Source organism: Falco rusticolus, chromosome 8 (assembly GCF_015220075.1).
Source record: "Falco rusticolus isolate bFalRus1 chromosome 8, bFalRus1.pri, whole genome shotgun sequence".
NCBI classification, from domain to species: Eukaryota; Metazoa; Chordata; class Aves; order Falconiformes; family Falconidae; genus Falco; species Falco rusticolus.
The window spans coordinates 55,027,961-55,048,847 of record NC_051194.1 but is presented as its reverse complement, the minus strand read 5'-3'; the positions used below and the strand labels follow the sequence as shown (position 1 = coordinate 55,048,847).

The window sequence follows — 20,887 nt, the reverse complement described above, 5'->3', positions numbered from 1 at the left end:
GATCAAATGCATGCAGAAAAGCTCATGTTAGAGGCCTCAGAATTGCACAGTCTTACTGTGGAGATGAATACAGCCAGTGGCTGCTGGCACAGAGCTCAGCGTGTACTGCCAAAATGCAATAAACAAATGTTGTGCTAGAGACCACGCATGCTTCAACTCTCCAAGGACATACACCGTTGTGCCTGACATTTTGACTTGTACGATAAAGTAGTACTGGTACCTACTGTTTGAAGAACCTTCCCGTACTGGTATCTTGTAGCTGAAGCTTTTAAAATTAATTGTAATCTGAAAGCAGAACCTTCTCTTCCATTTACCTGAAATCAGTGCTATCAGCCTGGGGATTTTAAGCTGGGCACCTTGCAGTGGGAATCTCAATTGTGTTTAACTGTCTAAGTAAGAAAAGTTTCCCTTTAGGTATATGTTGCTGAATTTGTTTCTGCAGTGCTGCAAATCTGTTTTCTTTCCTTCCAAAAGTAAGCTATGAATTCAGGCATTAACCAAGGACACTAAAGCCACACCTTGCAAGAGCATATTCCCCTGTTACCACATCTACTTGTGCAATTTAGTCCCTTAACTGAAGGACTAGAGCTCTGCCCTTCAGAGCTAGGAACCTAAGGTGCAGTTCCCAGCGATGGTGCAAGAAATAAACTAGGAAATAAGGATTAAACTTCTTGCCTACAATGCTTCTAGACTGGTAGACGACTACTTTCTGACGAGCTTTAGGGAAAGTGCAGTGAAAGTTGTTCAGTGTCCTCCATGTTCTCCTTGGTTTTGTCGTTAGCAGGAACTAGACTAACCCCAGGTTGTGCCAGGTGAGCTCTTTTGCAGGACTTTACAAGGACTGTATTATTAAATCAGAATTTTCAATGGAGCTTGACTTGGAGATTCTGTTTCACAGAAAAGCCTGAAGGGTTTGAATTATTGCATTGAGATTGCTTGCATAGCTAATAACATAGGTTCAAGGAAATCAATAATGCATTTAAAATACTGAAACTATATGGATGCATGTGCATGATGGAGTTTGTATCTGTGTGGGTAATAAATATTTTTAAAAATCTCTTTTCATTTTCAATTTTGAAAAAATAATGCTGCTTTTCAAAAAAGTGTTCAAGAAAAATGCAGGACTGCATGTTGGCATGTTCCCAGAGCTGTGAAAAGTGAACTCTGAAAATTAAGCCCATTTTAAGGTATTCTGGACTGAATTTCAGCTCAGACTCTGAAGTACAGTGAGCTCTGTGGAAAAATTTCCCTTGACTTCACTTGGCTTTTCAACTGAGCCCCTGTCAGCTGTGAAAAAAGTGGTATATTTTGGCAAAACATTTTTTCAAGCAGAACAAATTCAGTTAGTTGCTATTCATAACATAGTACTCCTCTGTCATTGCTTTGTATCTAATTGCACCCGGTAATGTAAAAACACCCAAATTCTGAGCTGTGCAGAAGTACTCCTACATTGTTACATGACACATAGGAAGAAAAGGCTTGGTCTTCAGCAGTGTACCTATGATTCAATAAATCCTGTGATGTATTCAAGGGAAACATAGCTTTAAAATGTCTTCCCTCTTTTTTACCTATTGATCCACAGATTTTTCAAGGGCAAAAGAAACCTTGAAACATCTTCACCTCTGATCTCATTTATGCGGAGGCACTAAAGTATCATCTTCTTTCTTGGCTCTGAACTCCGTAACTTTCCTAACCACAGCATATCTTCCAACCTGGCTTTGAGTTTCAGAAGGAGCCCCAGCCCTCAGCATGGCTGGAGCTCCTGCAGCCACTGAATGGGTACATGCGGGACTTTGGTCCCTCAGTACACTCTCCTGGCACTGGTCTAAAGCTTTGCAGAAGTGCATCTCTGCCTCAAGAAGCTAGTTACTTCCCTAGTATTAAAAGAAATAATACTACCTGCCTTTATTTCTAGTTTGACCCCAGTTTTAAATTGCAGGTGTTGTTGCATCTTACACCTTCTCCAGCTAGCTCAAATAGCTGTCTCATAGCCAGAATTTTCTCCCTGCAGAAATGGCATGTACCGTGTAATCAGCTTGCCTCCTGGTCTTTTTTTTTTTTTTCATAAGCTAAACAGATAGAGGTACTCACATCTGGAATTTCTTTCCAACCCCAGAATAATTTTAGCTGCTCACCAATGTAAAATACCTGTATTTTTCAATGTGCTTTCAGAAGGCGGAAACCAAAGTGTGTATAAAATATATTTTGTTACTGATTTAACCAGTATCCTGTAGAAGTAAAACTGTGTGCTTTGTGTTTCAGCTTCACATGAGGAACCTGGTATTCAGGCAGTTCTGAGATCTGCATGTTTCAGAGACTCCCTGTTTTCCAGAAAATGTAGCCTGTATGCTTTATTCCAAAAGATGCAATCTTATGTTTGGCTGTATAAAAGACATTTGGTGTGAGTTACTCCAGCTTACCTGCAGCCTGGCTCACTCTTTTAATACTGGCTGCTCTTCACTGTGATTTGCTGGGATTTCAGTCTTGCTGTCATCTGTGTGTTTTATTGCTTGGGATTTTTTAATAATTTCTAAACCTTTGGCTGGAATATTAAAGAGCATCAGTCCTGTGACGATCCCTGGGGAACCACACCCCAATTGTATTATAATTGCTCATTTACAGCTACTTTTGGAGAGGCTCCAATTAGCTGGCTCTTAATGCATTTTTCATGTGTTTTATTAATATTGAAACATAGAGACAAATCTAATTAAATGTTTACCATTTAGCCAGTGCTTTGCATTTTAATTAAAGGAACAGAAAATGGACCAGCCAGCTGCACAGTTGCTTATGCAGTCAGCTCTGTGTTCTCCTGGTGCAGACAATCCAGGCTGTGATTGACCTTACCTGAGTGCACTTTGTGTTTGTAAGCATTACAAGCTCCCTTTGACATGCTGATCTCTGTATACTCTGTATTTGGGTGATGTGAGTTCCATATCCTTATCCTTTTGGGTGGTTGGTTTTGGGGTTTTTTCTCCTTTGTTCATGTTCTGTTGTTACACTGTCTTTGTGTGTTGCTTTGTTTAGGTTGGCCTGCTACCCCATCTGCCCTGATAAGAGATTGCGGGGCCATGTTCTACTGCAAGTTTTCCACATGCTAGCAAAAGGAGTAACATAGTTTCTAAAAAGATACTTTTAAAAAATATTGCAGAAATGGGACTGATTTGGTAGAGAAACATAGTTTAGTAGAGATGTCTCTTCATGTCAGACTAGTTTAAGGATAAAAGCCTGCCTTACTTTATTTTTTTTTAATTGGTATAGAGGAAAATCAGCGATGTGGATACCTGTGCATCCCTTTCAGCATACATTTTATATTCTTGTAGTGTGTTTCAGAAAAAGACTAAGTTGGTATTTGCATGGAATTTTGTATGTGATAAACTTTGTTCTCCATTGGGTGTTAACAGTCTGTGTTTGGCGTTGCTGGCAAGGGATGTAGGTGAATTTGTGTATGGCCGTTTGTTGCAGCTGCAGAATGAGGACTGACAGGTAGCCAGCCCATGAATTTAATGTTCAGTAGTGACCTTGTAATTCTTCACAGAGCACAGTAACTCATTTTTTGTACCAGTAGTTGGAATATTAGAAAAGGATCATTTTTATACATAGTGACTTATCTGGAAATTTATAGCCAGGGCAAACCATTGAGTATTTAATTCTGAAGTAATTACGTGATAGTTATGAAGAATAGGCGTTCCTCAGATCCTTGCCATTTTTACCAAAAGTCCCAACCTTCCACCAGCTCTCAGTTACACTATGGCTAACTTGTATAAAATGATACACATGTGCACACCAGTGTTTCCATCTGAACCATCCAAAACTGACTGTTATACAGGATCGATCCTGCTACCATTGAGAAGCCATACTGGTGAAGTGGGGGGTCTTGGATCAAAGTGGGAGAGAGGATGGAGTCCTTTCTCTCAGGGGTAAAAATACTGTTAGTTAGTAAAGATTCGGGAGACTTGAATGCAGGGTAAATGTAAGTACAAGGAACATGTTCCTTGAGATCAGCGGATGCTCCTGTAACAGGAGACAATTAAGTGTAAATAATGAATACGTGTAAATCAAACCCACAGCCCTCAGGACCAAGACACAGGTGAGAGAATTGCATTTTGTCCAGTTATTCCTGCAAGATATTTTGTGCTTTTCCAAAGCATAAAGATTTTGCTCTACAGAAGGCCAGAGTAACAGAAGTATATTTATGCATGCTGGTGAAAAGAAAAGAGGGAAGTGACTAATTCATGCTTAAAGCCAACTTTCAGAATAGCTAGCATATCATTTCTGGTGAACATCTAAATTGGGAGCGACCTATGGAGAAAATGGTGTTCCAGAAAGTATACCCTTAAGACATTTGTTATTGCAGAGTTTGTTAAATTATAACCTTTCATTGAGGTTATTACTTGAAGTTCAATTAACATTTTAAATGTATGTTTGGAGACCAGCAAACGGAGCCTCTGCAGACAGGTGGTCTCGATACAGAATATGTTCCCTGCCACTGGTGTCACCGTGGCAAAGCCAGGAGGAGAACCTGTTCTTTTTGATAAAAAGCCACAAATAGCTAAACCGTTTTGTGAAAGCTCCTTCCATGTGGAACACACTTCAAGGGCCTGCAGCACTGCATTATAGCAGCAGTTACAGTTTCATGGGTATCTGTTGGAAAGAAAATTTCTATCAGAGCTGAATATAGACAGCCAGAAAGTCTCACAACCACCGTTTGTTCAGCATATGTGGAGGTTGCTTTTCCTACCATTAAGTAATCTTTAGTCAGGACAGAATTTATTTATTTTCCTGAAATTGAAAGACCAAAATATAGTTAAGAGAAGAAACTGATTTTAAAGAATATTTTTTTTGCCAGGCATATGTATCTGAGGATGGAGGAATACATGAAATCCAGTGATATAATGAACTTGTTTTGCATTAGTATGGCAACCATAACTGACTGAAGTTGCCTGTAGTTTTTCCTTAACCCAGAACAGTGTGTTTTGAATAAAGGGAATCAGTTTAGCTTCCCAATAAATACTTTCAGCCAGCATTTTCAGAAGGGATTTGTCAACTGGCAAATGCCCTTGAAACAGATTTGAAAGGCAGGCAGATGTAGCCTTTAATGGAAATGCGATGCCCCTAACAATTGAGTGCACTGAATAAAAAGTAAATAACAAACACAAGTATACCTAGCCAATGCAAATAAATAAAGCCATGACGGACAGAACTCCTTAGGCTGCCAGAGCCCAATCCAGGGATCTAGTAAGAGAACTGCTGCAAAGCTGGGGATCTTCAGGAGTTGTGGACACAGAAAGGAGGGCAGTGAGAAAGCTAGCATTAACCATTTCTGAAGAACCTCTGACATGGGTATCTCTTTGTGGTGAAAAATACATTCTTTCCAAAAGATAAACAAAAAATAACCAAGCCCCAAACCAACACTCTCCCTGCCCAAGTGCTGAGTTGTTTTATTGACTATCTTCCTGCTTTCTTATAGCAGTTACAGGATGAAAGTGGCACAGTTTACCATGCTGATGTATAAAAATATTACAAAGTGGTACCAGTTCTGTAGCTATAGAATTTAAGTAGTGCTCCACATAGTAGCATGTGGCAACTGTTGGTAAATGCTTATCTTTTAATGGCAACCTGTGTGTATACAATGTATTACTGTATACCACCTGTTTGTAAGCAGATTGGCCTTGAAGCAGTGTATTGCACAAGGCAGAGACTTTCAGTTTAAATGAAAGCATCCCTTTCCATTATAAACAGCTTGCTTTATCACAAGCACCAGTGTTTCTTCAAAGTAGGAAATAAACCCCAAATACTCTGAATATTTAAAATAGTCTAATTGAATGGTAATTGGCAGATTTGTAGTGAGTGAGTGGGTGGTGGGGTGGAATTGGTCTTTCACAGCAAGCTCCAGCTGTCCTAGCTAGCAGCCTTTGAAGAGCTGCTTAGGGAAGGAGGAAGAAAAGAAAGACTATAAAATCCTCCGCTTAATTGCATCTACTGGTTCTTGAAGCTGCTATGTGCCTCCCACCCTTTTGAAGTTGTCTGTTGTTAGATCTGTAAGATGCACGTCCCAGCCTTCAGCTCATAGTGGGCTTGGTTGCTGCTGCTGCAGAGGCCACGAGGGTAGGTGTATTGCTCAGTGGCACTGGGTGGGTGCAATGTTGGGACTAGCCAGCTGGCATCATGATGGGCTTCTCCCAACAGACTGTTCCATTGCATGCATAAACCACAAAACCAGCCCAAGCCTTTATTGCTATAATATCTGCATTTTGTTAAGGATTGTTACACGTGCCTGTTTTGGCAGAAATTCTCAGAACTGTCACTACAGTTCCTGTCCCACTTTGATGGACAGCCTAGCTAAAGAACTCTGGCCACTGCTCTGCTCAAACCCAGAGCTGTTTTGAGGGCTTCTCTCTGATCCCTTCTACCTCCTGCAAAGAAGAGGACAGTGCTCCTGTGGCTTCTTAAGAAGCTGAGTAACTAGAATGGAAGTTTCTGTCTGCTAAGCGAGGTGTAAGATATAAGAAGTAGCAAAGCAAAGCAGAGTGTATTTTATGCTCCTGCAGTCTCTCGCAGTTTCTGTCCCGGTCTGTAGGATCTCCGTATTCATATCTACCTGGGCTAGTATTCAAAGGAGCTTTCACATCTCAAAGTCTTCTTTCTGGTCCTCTTGTAGGAACTTGTAATTTACTTTCAAAAACTCATAAAAGCCATCATCAGCGAAGTGTTCTGGCATAGGGGAAATGTTGAGAACATTTGCAGAGTAAGATACTTAATCCAGGGTTTTCAAGTGGTTTTATACAAATTACTACATACTGAATTCATCATATTATGCCTACATGATAGTCACAGAACATCCACAGCAGCACCTCTGTGCAGATCTCTGATAGCTAAAGATTACCCAGGAAATAGCAGCCTGAAGTTTGTTTGTATGATCATTTTCATTGAGTATTTGTATATAGCAAACACTGAAACTAAATATCAGAGTATCTGCCCGAGCATTGTTTTCAAACAGAGGACGGTCTTCTGTTGTCCAGGTATTGTTTTGTAATAACCAGGTTTGGTTTGAATAGCCAGAGATACATTTTGAATAAGCAATTACATTTGAATAAGCATATTATGATACTTATCCAAAGTCTGTCTAAAACTGGACTCCAGATTTCACAGGAACAGGGAGTTCCTTTCTAGTATTTCTACCTAATTGAGTCAAAAGTTGGTTAAAACGTTGGCACACCTAACTGCACTCAGCTGGACTCTAGGAATATTTCATGGCATTGAGAAAAAGTGAAATTAATTTTAAAAGCCACTTCAGTTTCAACTTCTCATTTCCTTTCTTTGAGGTTATTACTTTGTTTAAAAAATGAAAACTGTATGTCCCTCTGTTGGAACTTTATTACTGCTTTGGCAGCAATACAGGAACATTATTACATGACATTATTTTGACTTATGTGGTATTGACTGACTTTATCTGTTTGAGGGGTGGAGGCGTTGGCACTAAATAAGCACAAAAACACCCCCAGCTTTGGCACTTACTTTTCAGTGTGTCTTGGAGTTTGTTGAGAACCTCCTTTGAAAAATTTCTCTAACAGTGCAGAGATTTCTCACCTAGTGTTATACATGGTGTACAAAAAAGAAACCCCTATCTGCATCCTTCAGTTCTCAGCCACAATTATGCATTGGGCAGTAAGTCTGCTGTTGAACCTACGGACAGATACCTGGCTCAAAATTTATTACAGGCACTGATATGGGTGCACATCTGATTGCTGTGTTCAGTAGGAGTCACTGATACTCGGCTTATTGTGGATTTTAATTTCATGTGTTGTCTCACCACAAACAGAAGCACTTGTTGCTGTGAGCCAGAATAAAAAGCACCTGGGCTGAGAGCTAATGCGTGGTGTCAGAGAATCATAGAATGGTTTGAGTTGGAAAGGAGCTTAAAGATCATGTAGTAAAACTCATCTAGTTCCAACCCTCCTGCCACGGACAGGGACACCTTCCACCAGCCCAGGTTGCTCACAGCCCCGTCCAACCTGGCCTTGAACACTGCCAGGGATGGGGCAGCCACAGCTGCCCTGGGCAGCCTGGGCCAGCGTCTCACCACCCCCACAGCAAAGGATTTGATCTGAGGCAAGGAAGGGTGTGGGTGTCACAGTGTTAGGCATCACAGTGGCTGCTTCTTAGAAATTCATGCACTTATGGACACTCCCATGCAGAGGAGGGAGCCAACCAAAATAGTTCCTGCCAAGAGCAAACCAGAGGGAAATGCTGAAATTAATATAAAGGCATAGAAGTTGGGGTTTTATGGTCTCTGCTGGGAATCTGCAGTGCCTACTTGCCTGCTGCCTTCCTCTCACAGACCTGTCTTCTGCTCACCCTGAAATTTCCTCAGTAAGAAGGACTTTTCTCTCCTTTTATGAAATACATTAACAGCTTAGTGGCCCCCCAGGATGTGAGGGAGCAGGTTCAGTTTCCTACCTTTCCTGAAGGCATTCAAATCTGTACCTCTGATCTCCCACCTCCCGGTGGAAACTGCCTCAGGGTGGTCTGAGTTGGGGTCTTCTCTACTCCTTCTTTTGGAATTCTGTGTGTTAAGTAATCATCACATGAGATACCGAAATAGTCCTAGGGACATGGACTGATACTTAAATGACCTCCAGTGATCGTAACTACTGAGCTGTGGGGCAAGAACCCAAGAATGGTTACGTGCTGTGTCCAGCTCTCTCCCTTTAGGGCCAATGAGCTCCCTGTGTCATCAGGAGGGATGGCTGCCTGCTCTGTGCTCTCCCCTTCCAGAGAACAGCCTGGAGACTGTTTCTTGGGTTGCTGTCCTGGGAGGTGAGAGTCTTCATCACAGTAACCGAAGGAGAAAGAGGGATGCATAACCCCACATCCTAGTTGAGTGTTAACCTCTACAGATGGTGGAACGTCACCCTCTCCTTCTGCACAGAGGAGATGAAAAATAAGAGCTAGCCCTGTATTTTGAAGGGGTCTGGAGTGGTTGTGATCTCTGTGCTTTGAGGATTGTCCATATGAGGGAGGGAGTTTCATTTTGACCCTGTTGTAGACCCCTGTTAGACAGGGACCAAGCTGCTCTGCTCTTCAGAAGCAAATGTGTGATGGGTGATTGTCTATGGCTTACTGGGGGCAGAGGGGGGATATATTTTGTTAACAATGAGGATTATAAGGAAATATTTCTGAGGGCTTGTTCTTGATGAGCCTGCCAAGCAGCAGGTATGACTCGACCTATCCTTTTAGCCTTGCAGCTGTATCTCCCCATTTGCTCAGGATCCCTGTGTGTGTGTGTAGTCAGAAAGGGATTTGATGCTGATTGGAACTAATTCACCACCACAGTGGGGGGAATTCACTTACATTGCTCTGTGCTAACAGCTATAAGCAGTGATAATTAATAGCTCCTAATTGCTTAATCAGTGCAAAGTTTTAGACTATGTCATATGTGAAGTTTTTCATCTTATGTGGATGACTAAACCCCCAATTAATACAACGAGTCATACAGCCTTAGCAGTGCTGTCTATTCCAGGCAGAGAAAAATAACCAGTGTCTTCATTACCCCCCTAAGGTCCCTTTCTGTAGTCATTACTGTGGCCTGAAGACATTTTTCTGTAGCAGCTGAAGTAACGTTACAGTGAGCTTCCTATCAGCTCAGAGCTGTCAGCAGTAGATATGAATCCACCAGCCTGAGCCCGTTCAGTGCTGCTGACATGCTCTTCTTGACTTTCCATTTATTCCTTTACCTCTGGTGGCCAATCTCTCTTAAAATCAAAACTGTCTACCACCAGCGTATCTGGTGATACTCTGTAATTTCACAGTTCTCAACAGATCCCTGGTCCCTGTGTGCGCACGAGGGTTGTCTCCATCCTACATTACTCAAGAAAATGCATTCCCTTTTGGTATTCAGTTTTTGTTTTCTTCAGTGCTGGTTCAGTTTTATCTGTTTCCTCTCCCCACTCTCTCTCGCACTGTCCTCGTATCTCTTTCGGTGCCTGTCTTTCAGGGCATATCTCTTGGACTGTTTTCATTTCCCAGACCTATTTCCCGTGCCACTTTCTTTTCAGCTGCCTGTGCCTGAGTCCCTCTTCATTTGTGTGCATCTCTCTTCTTATCTGCCAAAGGAAGATGAGAGGAAGATAGAGGCGTTGAATGGCAGACTTGGAAGGCCCTATTGGAAGCAATCATTAGAGGGAGTTTGCTTTCACTGTTATTGACCCCCAGTGGTCCCTGTATACTGGATGCACGCACTTGACAGTTAGGGGGTGGGGGCTAGAAAACTGACTCGTGGATGGTCATAGCATCCACAAAAGATGCTGTGCTTTTCCACAGTGTAAGGTTTCTTCATGGATGAATACTGTGTGAGTTTTCACTGTAAAGGGATCCCATTAATGTTTGGGCAGGGTACCTCTATTGGGCACGGAGAATATGGGGTAGAAACAATATAGATAGGAGGCAGAAAGGTCAGCTGAAGTTCTGCCGTTTACCACAATGAAAGTAACAATACCAGTTCAGGTACAGCTTGTTAAAGAAAAGCCTAATTTTTATGGGACTAATCCCATGTTGAAAAACTATTTGGTGATACATCCCAAGAACTCATCTAACATCAGTAAAGTGACATAATTTGATAGCAGTAGAGGAACTGACCCTTAGATTTCTGTATCCCATAATGCTGCTACAGAGAAGAAATGAACTCTAGATATTTCTATAAAATATTTTCTTCTTTTATAGAAAGTTTTACTTTCTCTTGTGGCATGTGTCTGTCCCACCATAAAGAAAGGAAATCCTGAAAAGTGTGAGTCTCTGTTAGGTAATTAACTTTCAAATCAGCAGAAGAGATCTGAAGGCTAGCACAGGGCGGGTAGAAAATGCAAAATTATTTTTACTTAACAAAGAAGTGTGGGTGAATGAATGTGTGACAAAAGGAACAGTCAGCCAGGGACATGGAAAGCATTACAGCCTGATAAATGCAGAACAATCAATCACAACAATAGTATCTTTAATTCTTGTTAATGCTGTGCTGCTGTCTTTGAATTGTATTTTGATTTTGTTATCTCTTCATACATTAAGGAGTTTAGCTGCCTAGAAAAACAACATGCAGGCATATTTTTAAACCTTCTGTCCCATCTAAGCAATGGAAAGAAGAGACTGGGACACTTACCGCAGAGTATACGTGGTACTTCTTGGACCTTTGGGCTAGTTATCTCTAGAAACATCTATATGGCATCTCTAGCATTTTTGCAGGATTGAATTTTTTAGATGAAGGATGAGTTTGTAAGTAGCTTACAGAAGCTAATAAATGATTTATGGGTGTTTTGATAGTTAATCAATTATTTTAGACTGTTAGATAAGTAAAGAGGCTGCTTATAACTGTGGCTTGTAACCATCAAAGCCACTTTATTCTGGCTGTGTTTATTCGCACTTCAATATCAGTGTGTTGCAGATATGCCAACATTTATTAATGATTTATTAACCTCATAGAAACCATCTGTAAATGCAAGCTTTGTGCAAAGTGGGACCATTTCTTTTCTTAATTCTGCTTTCCTTTTCCTACTGAGAGAGGCCTGCTGGAGGCAGCTCGCATAGCTGATGGGGAAGAAGCAGAGTTTCTTCTCTGTACTACACTGAGCTTAGAGCTAAGAGGAGGACTTCATTTTTCTTGTCTTGTCAGTAACTTAATCCTTTGCGGTTTTACTGTTCCTGAAATAATAAAGTCAGTCTGGAGCTCAAGGAAAGCCCTTCTCAGTTCTCAGGAAAGCACAAGGATGAAGTAACCTCGGTCTTTCCCAAGCTAGTGAGCAAACAATTTCTGCTAGTGACTTTCCCCAGCTGGGGGAGCAGAAGCATCTCCCACAAATAAAACTCTACCTTGGACATTACAATGATGATACTCTGTACCGGAGTCCATAATGAAGACCTGTTGAAGTAGTCTTGGCCGAGGAAAGATGAGCCCAGGAGATGAGCCATTGGTTTTCTGTGTGAAATTTGCCAAAGCAAAATTAATTCTCATGTTCCAGTGGGAATCTGCCCTTTCTAAACTTAGATTTTATAACAAACACTGTAAAACTCACGTAAGCCTCCTTTTAACTCCTTCCCTCCTCCTCCTCTGCCATCCAGTTAATAAAATGTCACCATTTATGCAAAGCTGTGCTAGTATTCAGGAGCAGAAATGTACTCTAGCATCACATCTGTAACAGGGCAGGAGACTTTTCCAGGTTCTTCCCTTCATTTTCTCACTTAGAAAAGAATCACTTTTTTTCTTATGTGCCTTCACCAATGTGCAAGAATTAAATGAATGAGCAAGGTAGTGCCCTGCATTTTTTTTTTTTTTTCCAAATTCCAGCTAGTTCTTGAATCACATTTTGATTATAAAAGGAACATATATGATGAGTCGTTACAGATGGGCTGGTTTACTGCTGCAGGGTGTCCCTAGGGTCTACCAATTTCCACCATGATTTTAGGACACTTGGCATCTTTTAATGTCAAAGACCAGTGGAGGACATCATAGGAGAGTTCTACCTCTTGACTCACTGCTGCATCAAAACAGAAGGAAGAACACTTCTGAAGTTTCATGGTTTGGCATTTCTTCATTAGTTATTTCTTTTAGCCCTTACTGCTGTATGTTGCAGGGGTTTAGAATATTTTAGAGACACAAGGAATAACACAAATGATTTATTTTATGCCACAAATAGTTTGATAATTTTTTTTCACAAATCTTTTGGTACACTACAATCTAAAAATCCTAAGAAATATATACAGAGAGATCTGTGAGAAGTAGTATAATTATTTCAAAGACCTCATCAGTCTTAGCACCAATAGATGTATTAACACTTAAACCTGACATACAAATCTAATCGTGAGACCTATTCCTCACATGAACGTTCCTTATGCTCCTGACTACTTCCATGGGGTTGTTTTTATGTTATTACAGAGCTAATATTTAATGGATATCAATCTGTCATTTTTACAGTGGGGGAAAACAGATGAAATAGCAAGGTATGTGAGGGCAGAATCTGGACCAGTTCGTACTGAGAGAAAGAGTTACCTTTCTTTTTAAACAATTTAAACTATTTGGAGGGAATTTGGGTTTTGTTTTTAATTCTCAGTATATTTGACCTTCAAAAGGACATGTAACAATGCAATTCAGAGGTGTGCTGCCTATAAGCTCAGCTCCTTGTTGTGTGTGCACAGCTCAGAAAAGTGAAAACAATGAAACAGACACTTTGAGTTCCCAGTGAGAAAAAAGAAAACTGGCAGCCCTTTCTTGCTTTATTGTTAAATATCTCTATTTAAATGCAAATTATCAGCTGACACTGCCAAACAAAGTCATGTACCAGGAAGCAGGCATGCAACTTAAAAATATATTTTAAATTATTTTTTAAGATGTTGGATCACTTTTATTTCCTGGAGGAATAGAGGTGGCTGAATATATTTTTCGTTGTGTATCGAGGATCAGCTTGGTGCCTAGGAATTTCAAATATGAGGATTTTTATTTTGAAGCGTGGCTTTTGCAGAAGTGTGGGTGGACTGTCTAGTTAGAGATCACTTGGATGGATGCTTGAAGTTTCTTCTGCGTTATCTCACTGCATAAATTGCGGTGGAAAGCCTGATGGATCTAGTATGGTTTGGAACACGGTAGAATCCAGGGGCAGAAAGAGGAAGAAGCAGCCAAACTGCTGCCTCACTCTGCCTCAGGAACATGTGGTTACAAATGATCTGTGCAGTGCTTTTTACTGCATCTAGCTGCAAGACTTCTGGCTTTCTCCCTAAAGTCCAGAGGCCTTAAGCTAGCCAGGCATGAGAATTGACTGCAGGGAAGGTTTGGGCATAAAACAGAGTCTTGCAGGTGATGATTCTGTTGTCCATGGGTTGCGGTTCCTCCTGAGCTGCCCCCAGCAGAGATGCTCTGGCTCAGGTGAGGACCAAGAAAGCAAGCAGTGGAAAGATCATCTGTACGTGCATCCAGGGCCATACCCTTTCTCCTTTCCACTTCTTCTGTTGGTCAGGGATAGCCAGTTTATAAAACCCACTTCCCTGGGGATCATTTTTTTTCAGTTGTAAACACCAAAATCAACAAACAAACTGTATCTTATCAAGATCACTCTGTTAAAATTCTTCCTTTAATTTGCTGTATACCTCACCTTCTTTTTGAACTTCCATTCTTACAAATCAATATGGATTTATTTGCTTTCTGCAAAGGGTTCCAGTAGTCTCTTAATAATCATAATAATCATTATTACTGATAAAAGTTGCATTATTCATGCCAGATGGAGTTCCCTCCCTGTCAGCCAGAATGAGTTTGCATTATGTAGTTATAGTACATTTGTGATCTAAATAAACAGATGGCAGAATGTGACAGCAAATTATGTGCTGGTGATGTCAGCAACAACACTTCCCAAGTATAATTGCTTTAAATGAACATGAATGCAACAAGGAGCTGGTAGTTTTAACAAGGTAGTTGGCATACGGTGTGGTAATTACCATACAACATCATCAATAGCACCATGAATGCTGTGCAAGTGCTGAGGGAAGAACGCTAGCTTTGAAAAAGTAGTGACAGAAAGTCAGACTTCACATGACTATCACAGTGGGTTTGCTCAGCTGTATAATGTCTCGTAGGTATAAGCACACTGCTAGCAGAGGAGTAGCGTTTTTTTGGGGGGTGATCCAACCTTAGCTGAGAGACATTTTACACTTTCTCCAACACTATCTCCCATCAGGGCATGTGGGAAGTATTTGATTTGGTGTAATGGAGCAGTGTTAACAGCAGCTGCTGTTGTGATTGAAAGGTAAGCTTCTGGATCAGGTTCAAAGGGGAAATTCACTTAACAGAAGCTCAGCAGTATTCAGTGATGAATGAAAGTTTAATCAAAGACAAGGTTAGGTTCTTGTGGTCAAAAGACTAGCAATAAGGACTGTGCATATTCTTCAATACTTATGATGGGTTCCTCAGTTTATCCCTTCAGGTCTAGCTGAGTGTAAAGGGCTTGGCTGCCTACACCTCAGGCACTGCCACACCTGGGGTTTAGCAGCTGGGGCCCCGGGTGCACTAAGGCAGGTTCTCTGTGTGTGCTCTGGGAGCATTTGGCATTCACGAGGGAGAAGCATTAAGAGCAGGAGTGTGATCGAGTTCTGGCCACCTCTGGATGGGAGCTGTGGAATGAAGTCTCCATTTGCTCGCAGTCAGGACTGGTGTGGGACTGTCCAAGCATTTTCTTAAATAACGTAAGATGTAGCCAGAGGAGAATTTACCAGTTCTTCTGTGTGCTTTCCATCTCACAGAATCACAGAATGGTCAGGGTTGGAAGGGACCTCTGGACATAATCTAGTCCAACCCCCTTTTAAAGCAGGTTGTCCTAGATCATGTCACACAGAGTTATGTCCAGGTGGGTTTTGAATGTCTCCAGAGAAGCAGACCCCACAGCCCCTCTGGGCAGCCTGTCCCAGCGCTCTGTCACCCTCAGGGTAAAGAAGTGCTTCCTCACGTTCAAATGGAACTTCTTGTGTTGCAGTTTGTGCCCGTTGCCCCTTGTCCTGCCGCTGGGCACCACTGAAAAGAGCCTGTCCCCATCCTCCTGCCACTGCCCTTAAAGGATTTGTGTACATTGATAAGATCCCTCTCAGCCTTCTCTTCTCCAGGCTGAACAGGCCCGGCTCCCTCAGCCTTTCCTCACCAGGGAGATGCCCCACTCCCCCCATCATCTCTGTAGCCTCCGCCGGCCCCTCTGCAGCAGTTCCCTGTCTCTCCCGAACCAGGGAGCCCAGCACCGGGCACAGCGCTCCAGATGAGCCTCACCAGGGCAGAGCAGAGGGGGAGGATCACCTCCCTCGCCTGCTGGCCGCGCTCCTCCTCATGCCCCTCAGGGTGCCATCGGCCTTCTTGGCCACAGGGCACACTGCTGGCTCACGGGCACCTTGCTGTGCACCAGCACGCCCAGGTCCTTCTCTGCAGAGCTGCCCTCCAGCAGGTCAGCCCCAGCCTGGGCTGGTGCCTGGCGTTGTTCCTCCCCAGGTTCAGGACCTTACACTTGTCTTTGTTGAACTCCGTTAGGTTCCTCTCTGCCTAACTTTCCAGCCTGTCCAGGTCTTGCTGGATGGCACTGCTGAATCGGCCACTCCTCCCAGTTCTGTATCATCAGCAAACTTGCTGAAGGTACGCTCAGTGCCTTCATCCAGGTCACTGATGACTAAGTTGAACAGGACTGGACCCGGTACTGACTCTGGGTAACACGAGGCTCCTTCAGAAGCACAACTACAGGTAACTAGAGAATCAGCAGCCAGAAAAGGAAAGGTCCTGTGAGCTTAGCTGTCACTGGAGTTGAGTGGTTGTGCAGGGCACGTTTCCATTACCACAATATTGGACATGAAGGCTGTTGCAAGCTTCTAGGGCAGAGGGGTGGCTTTTAATCAAAGGCATTGAGTGTATCGCCGTATTGTTCAGATGAAATTGAACAATGGATAGATAGACAGACAGATTATGCTGTCTAGCACAGCCATCTCTTCTCCTGTGTGGAGGAATGAGTGCGTCTTACATAGGATGTAGAGAGCAATAATAATAGCGCTGTCTGATGAAATTGTTCCTCATTCCTCTAAAATTGTTCATCCTTTTTTAATTTTTTTTTTTAATTGTCCTAGTCATTATACATAGCAGAGAGGTGTTTAAGTTATAAAGCACTTCAATAAGTAGCCGTATTTCATATGTCTGACACCAGTTCTGGCTGCTTATCCGGGCCTTTTTTACAGGCACTGTTTCAAACTTGGTGAAGCATAAAACCTCTCTAAAGACAAGATGGACCCTCCTCTTCAGCAGTTGCTGGACTTTGAAGAAATGAGTGGAAGCTACGTTTCTAATCTTTCTCTCTTTCTGTCTGTCCTGCAGGTGGTCGATGCCACAAGTCCTGCACAGGCCGATGCTGGGGACCCACAGAGAATCACTGCCAGACCTGTAAGTATGCAAGACTCAGGGGAAAAAAAAGAAAAAAAAAAAAGAAAGGAAGCAAAAAGGACTGGAAACAGGGATCCTACTTATTTATTTATTTATTGTGAAAGGATAGTATAAATTCTGGTTTCAGCATAATTCTAAAATATATGAATTTTTTTCTGTATGTTTTTACCGAGATGATCCACTTTTTTTTCTACCCATGTGAATTTATGTTTTTCTTTCCTCTCTTGTGCTTTCATAAAATGCTTAAGCTAACTTGAATTTTCTTTTCAATTCTTGGTGGCAACAAGGAGCATGGCTCCTGAGAATATTGATAGTTATTTTGGAATACACCAAAGTGAATACTGCAGGAACAGAAAAAACTACAAGTCACATTTGGAGATCTTTAATGATGGCCTGATGCTGCATAGTTCCTAATGCCAAAATACTCTGTTAATTTCAGTGGGAGCCTGGGAATATTAGTTATCTTGCAGAATTGTTCTCATTGTGACATCAGAATATGTTTGAGTTGTACTGAAAGAGAGTATAATAGGTTTTTTGTGAAGGAAGTAGTAAGTGAAGGGTCCTTCACAATGTCTGTCTGTCCTCTTGAATTAGAGAGCATTAAAATTAATAAAAAAGAACTATATTTTTGAGTGTTTCTTCTTTGTGTGCTTTCAGCTTCTTCAGATGAGCACTAGAGCTAGAAGTGCAGTCACAATATTAGCAAATATAAAAAAAGAGAAAACTGAGAGCTGTCTTTCCCTACAAGTTCCCCTCCTTACAAGAATAGAGCTATCCTTTACATATCCCTTCTTTGAAATTTAGGAAGGTGGAAACTGATTGCATTTACTGGAGTCACTCTTCCTAGGAAATGAAATGGTTGCTGATATCTCCCCCAGAGAGCACTGCTCTAGCTTGTGCTTGTATCCTTGGCTGAGTTGTAGCTAGGAGGAAGGGATTGTGACAAATTAACTGCTATCAAGTGAGCACACCAACCAACTCTCAACCGATGATAGGCCAATGTCATCTGCCTTTTTTGCTAGAAATATTAGGAACGCTATAACTATGCCTCTCTTTTTTTTTTTTTTTTTTTTACTGCTTGGAGCAAGAGATAAGAGGAAATTAGAAATGGCAGAAGCTTGACACGAACGTTTTATGAGTGAGTACAAGCAGGAAGTGCAAGCTGACCTCGTGTCTGTGGCAAAGCAAGGGGCAAAGGATCTGTGTGCCTGCAGAGGCTCTGCCACCCTGCCAGGCGCTGCTTTTTGTTCAGGACTATCAGCTGATGTTACTGGCAAAGCTGATGACAGTTACAGCTCTGCTGAAGTTCATGTTCATGTATTACTGTTTCATATTGAGCTTTATCTGTGGGTATGATTAAAAAAGCTGTAAGACAGGTTGTAGGAATAACAAGTGTAAGGAACCAGGTACTGTGATGCAAAACAGCTCCTTCTTTGTCCGAATTGAGCTAGTATGTCTCCTTCCTTTGCTGGCAGCCTTTATGAAAGCCCCAAAGAAGTCAGTGCTCAGAAAGCCTCCTTACATTAAGGTTATGTGCTGAAGTAGATAATGGAAAGGGCCTTAAACCCTAGCTGATCAAATAATCTTAAATAATGGCTAGAATTAATTAACACTGATTCTTTCTCTGTCCTAATGAGAGGCCTGTTTGTCTATTAAAACTAGTAACTCTGTAAGAACCAGGGTAATTCTGGATGAATTTGAACTTGAGTAGGCTTATTCAGGCCTTATGTGGTTAGTTTTTCCAAGAATACTGTAAAAACTTGGCAGTTCTGTAAGGATGATATGATCCTGGCTTGGGCCTCGGCTCCAGCCTTATATAAAGTTGGGAAGTCCAACTGGACTCTGTGTGGCTGCAGAAGTTCATGTGGCAGGATCAGCTCCCATGGTCTCAACCTCTACAAAACGCTGCTCTCAGATAAGTGAGCTGATCTGGTGGATTAATGTAGTAATACCAGAGAGAGAAAAACTTATCTGCACTGTTGTGAAGTCAGAAGCTTAGCAGAGCTGCATGGTGAGTTTGCTCCAAGAGTGACAGCTATCTCTTTCTTCACAGTGACTGCTCTCTCAAATCCAGAGAGCGGGCACAGGCTAAGGTGCCACTGCGGATTTAAAATAATAAACTGTGAAAAGACATGTGCCATCTAAGTTCTAGGGAAATACACAGATCGCACGTTTCTAATTGAAATAGCTACTCTATGGCCTTTTACCATCAAGCACACTCTGCAGCCTCTGATTGTCAGGGATAGGAGTTAATTTTATATCATAAGCTTCCTCTTTGCCTCCCTGACCTTGCTGCCACCTTGGCTAAACAGCAGGATTTAAGGAAAAGACTGACTGTTAGGCTGGCAATGGGCATTTCTTCATTGCACTTTCTCAAAATGTGTTTTTCTGCAAACTGTTTGAAGCAAAGAATAAGAACATGAGTAGGGACTCAAAACATAAAAATGCAAGTGGTGCTATGCTTTTGCTACCTTCATTTCTGACTTTAAAAAACATGCCTGGCTTTCAAGCTTATAAATGTTATTCTTAGATACAAGCCGGAGACAGGATGAATGGTATCAGAAACAGCGTATACCTTAACCTAGTCACCTTGGGGATGCATGTCTTTCAAACGCTTGTAGGAAAACACTTCAGCAGTACTGCATCCTAGTGTCAAACTATTTTGTTCCTAGAAACAACTCAGAGATGCACCTGAATATTTAATAATTTCATTTTTTTTATTGAGTCACTGATACAAAATACTCTAATGAGTCCCCCTCCCAAGATAAGATTTAAATTATTTTCCTGGGAAAGGATAAAAAATGAAAGATCTTAATCCACATCTTTCATTTCAAATTACATATGGAAAAAAATCAAAATCCTTTTGTTTTTTGCATGAATATCATCTATCTAGCTTCTTATGTTGCCTTCCAGCAATGTCTTTCTATACTTCTAACTCCATCTGATACACCACCTGCAATCTAACTCTGTCCTAATGTCTCTGTAAATGTGACGAGAAAATGTACATATTTAAGAAGACAATTAATAGGGAATTTAAAATAAGCTGTTCTGTCAGGAGGTAGAGAAGGTGTAATTTCAGGGTTCTGTTTTATGCAGTTAACAACCCATTTTTCTTTTATAGTTAAAATATTAGTAAATATTAATATTGAACATTTGAAAGCTAGACGGTATTCTTTGTTTCAGTGTCAGGAAAGGCTAATGTGGAAATAGTTTAAAAAAGAATATTTTTCAAAGAGCATTGGGCACTCACTAAACAGAATGTAAACCACTTATAAAAAAAAACACAGGAACAAATGCTTTTAGGTGTTACTAATCAAATTTGAAAATCTATAGTTGTTACTGGTTTTGCTGTTGATGTCTTGTTAAGAGTTTGGGTGCTGGGTTTAGGTTTTTTTTATTTTTCATATGAAAAGAAATTGAATAAATTATTTTATTGAAATGGCAGATTACTCACTTTTTCCTGGAGGAATGTAACTGAAACAAAAGAGAAAAATCTAAGTTAAAATATAGGCCCAACTAAGGGAATGCAAAAAGGCAAATACCCTTTAAATCAACCCCAAAACATAAATAGTCAGCAAATGTAAAACGCCTCATGACTCTGTATGCATACAGAAGTTCAGCCTGAGCATAATTGTATTTATAAAGCCTTTGTGCAGCTGATGTTGCTGAGAAAAAGAAGGTGCCAATACAGTAAGTACCCAATTAGAGCTGAAAAAGGCAAGTGGGAGCCTGGTGGAGGAGACAGGGAGCTGAACCAGCAACTCAGATCAATCAGGATAACCTAGCATTTTTGCTTGGAGCCAGCATCTTTAATTAAAATCCTTGTATTTCTCTAATAATTTTGCATGTTCGTAAGACTTCTTCATTGATTTCAGTTACTTCCCATTTTTTCCATTGTGACATAACTCCCAACATAATTAATGAATAAGTGAAACAATAAGAGAGACTAATTAA

The 20,887-nt window shown here is 41.3% G+C and overlaps 1 protein-coding gene across 3 annotated transcripts in view; it reads left to right on the top strand.

The window, feature by feature from the left end:
* Positions 1-20,887, top strand: part of ERBB4 (erb-b2 receptor tyrosine kinase 4) — a 636,919-nt gene that overhangs the window by 424,639 nt on the left and 191,393 nt on the right. For all 3 annotated transcript variants that reach the window (XM_037398480.1, XM_037398479.1, XM_037398481.1), the window contains exon 5: positions 16,868-16,933. In XM_037398480.1, coding sequence (XP_037254377.1) covers positions 16,868-16,933 — 66 coding nt within the window. The remainder of the gene's footprint in view (positions 1-16,867; positions 16,934-20,887) is intronic.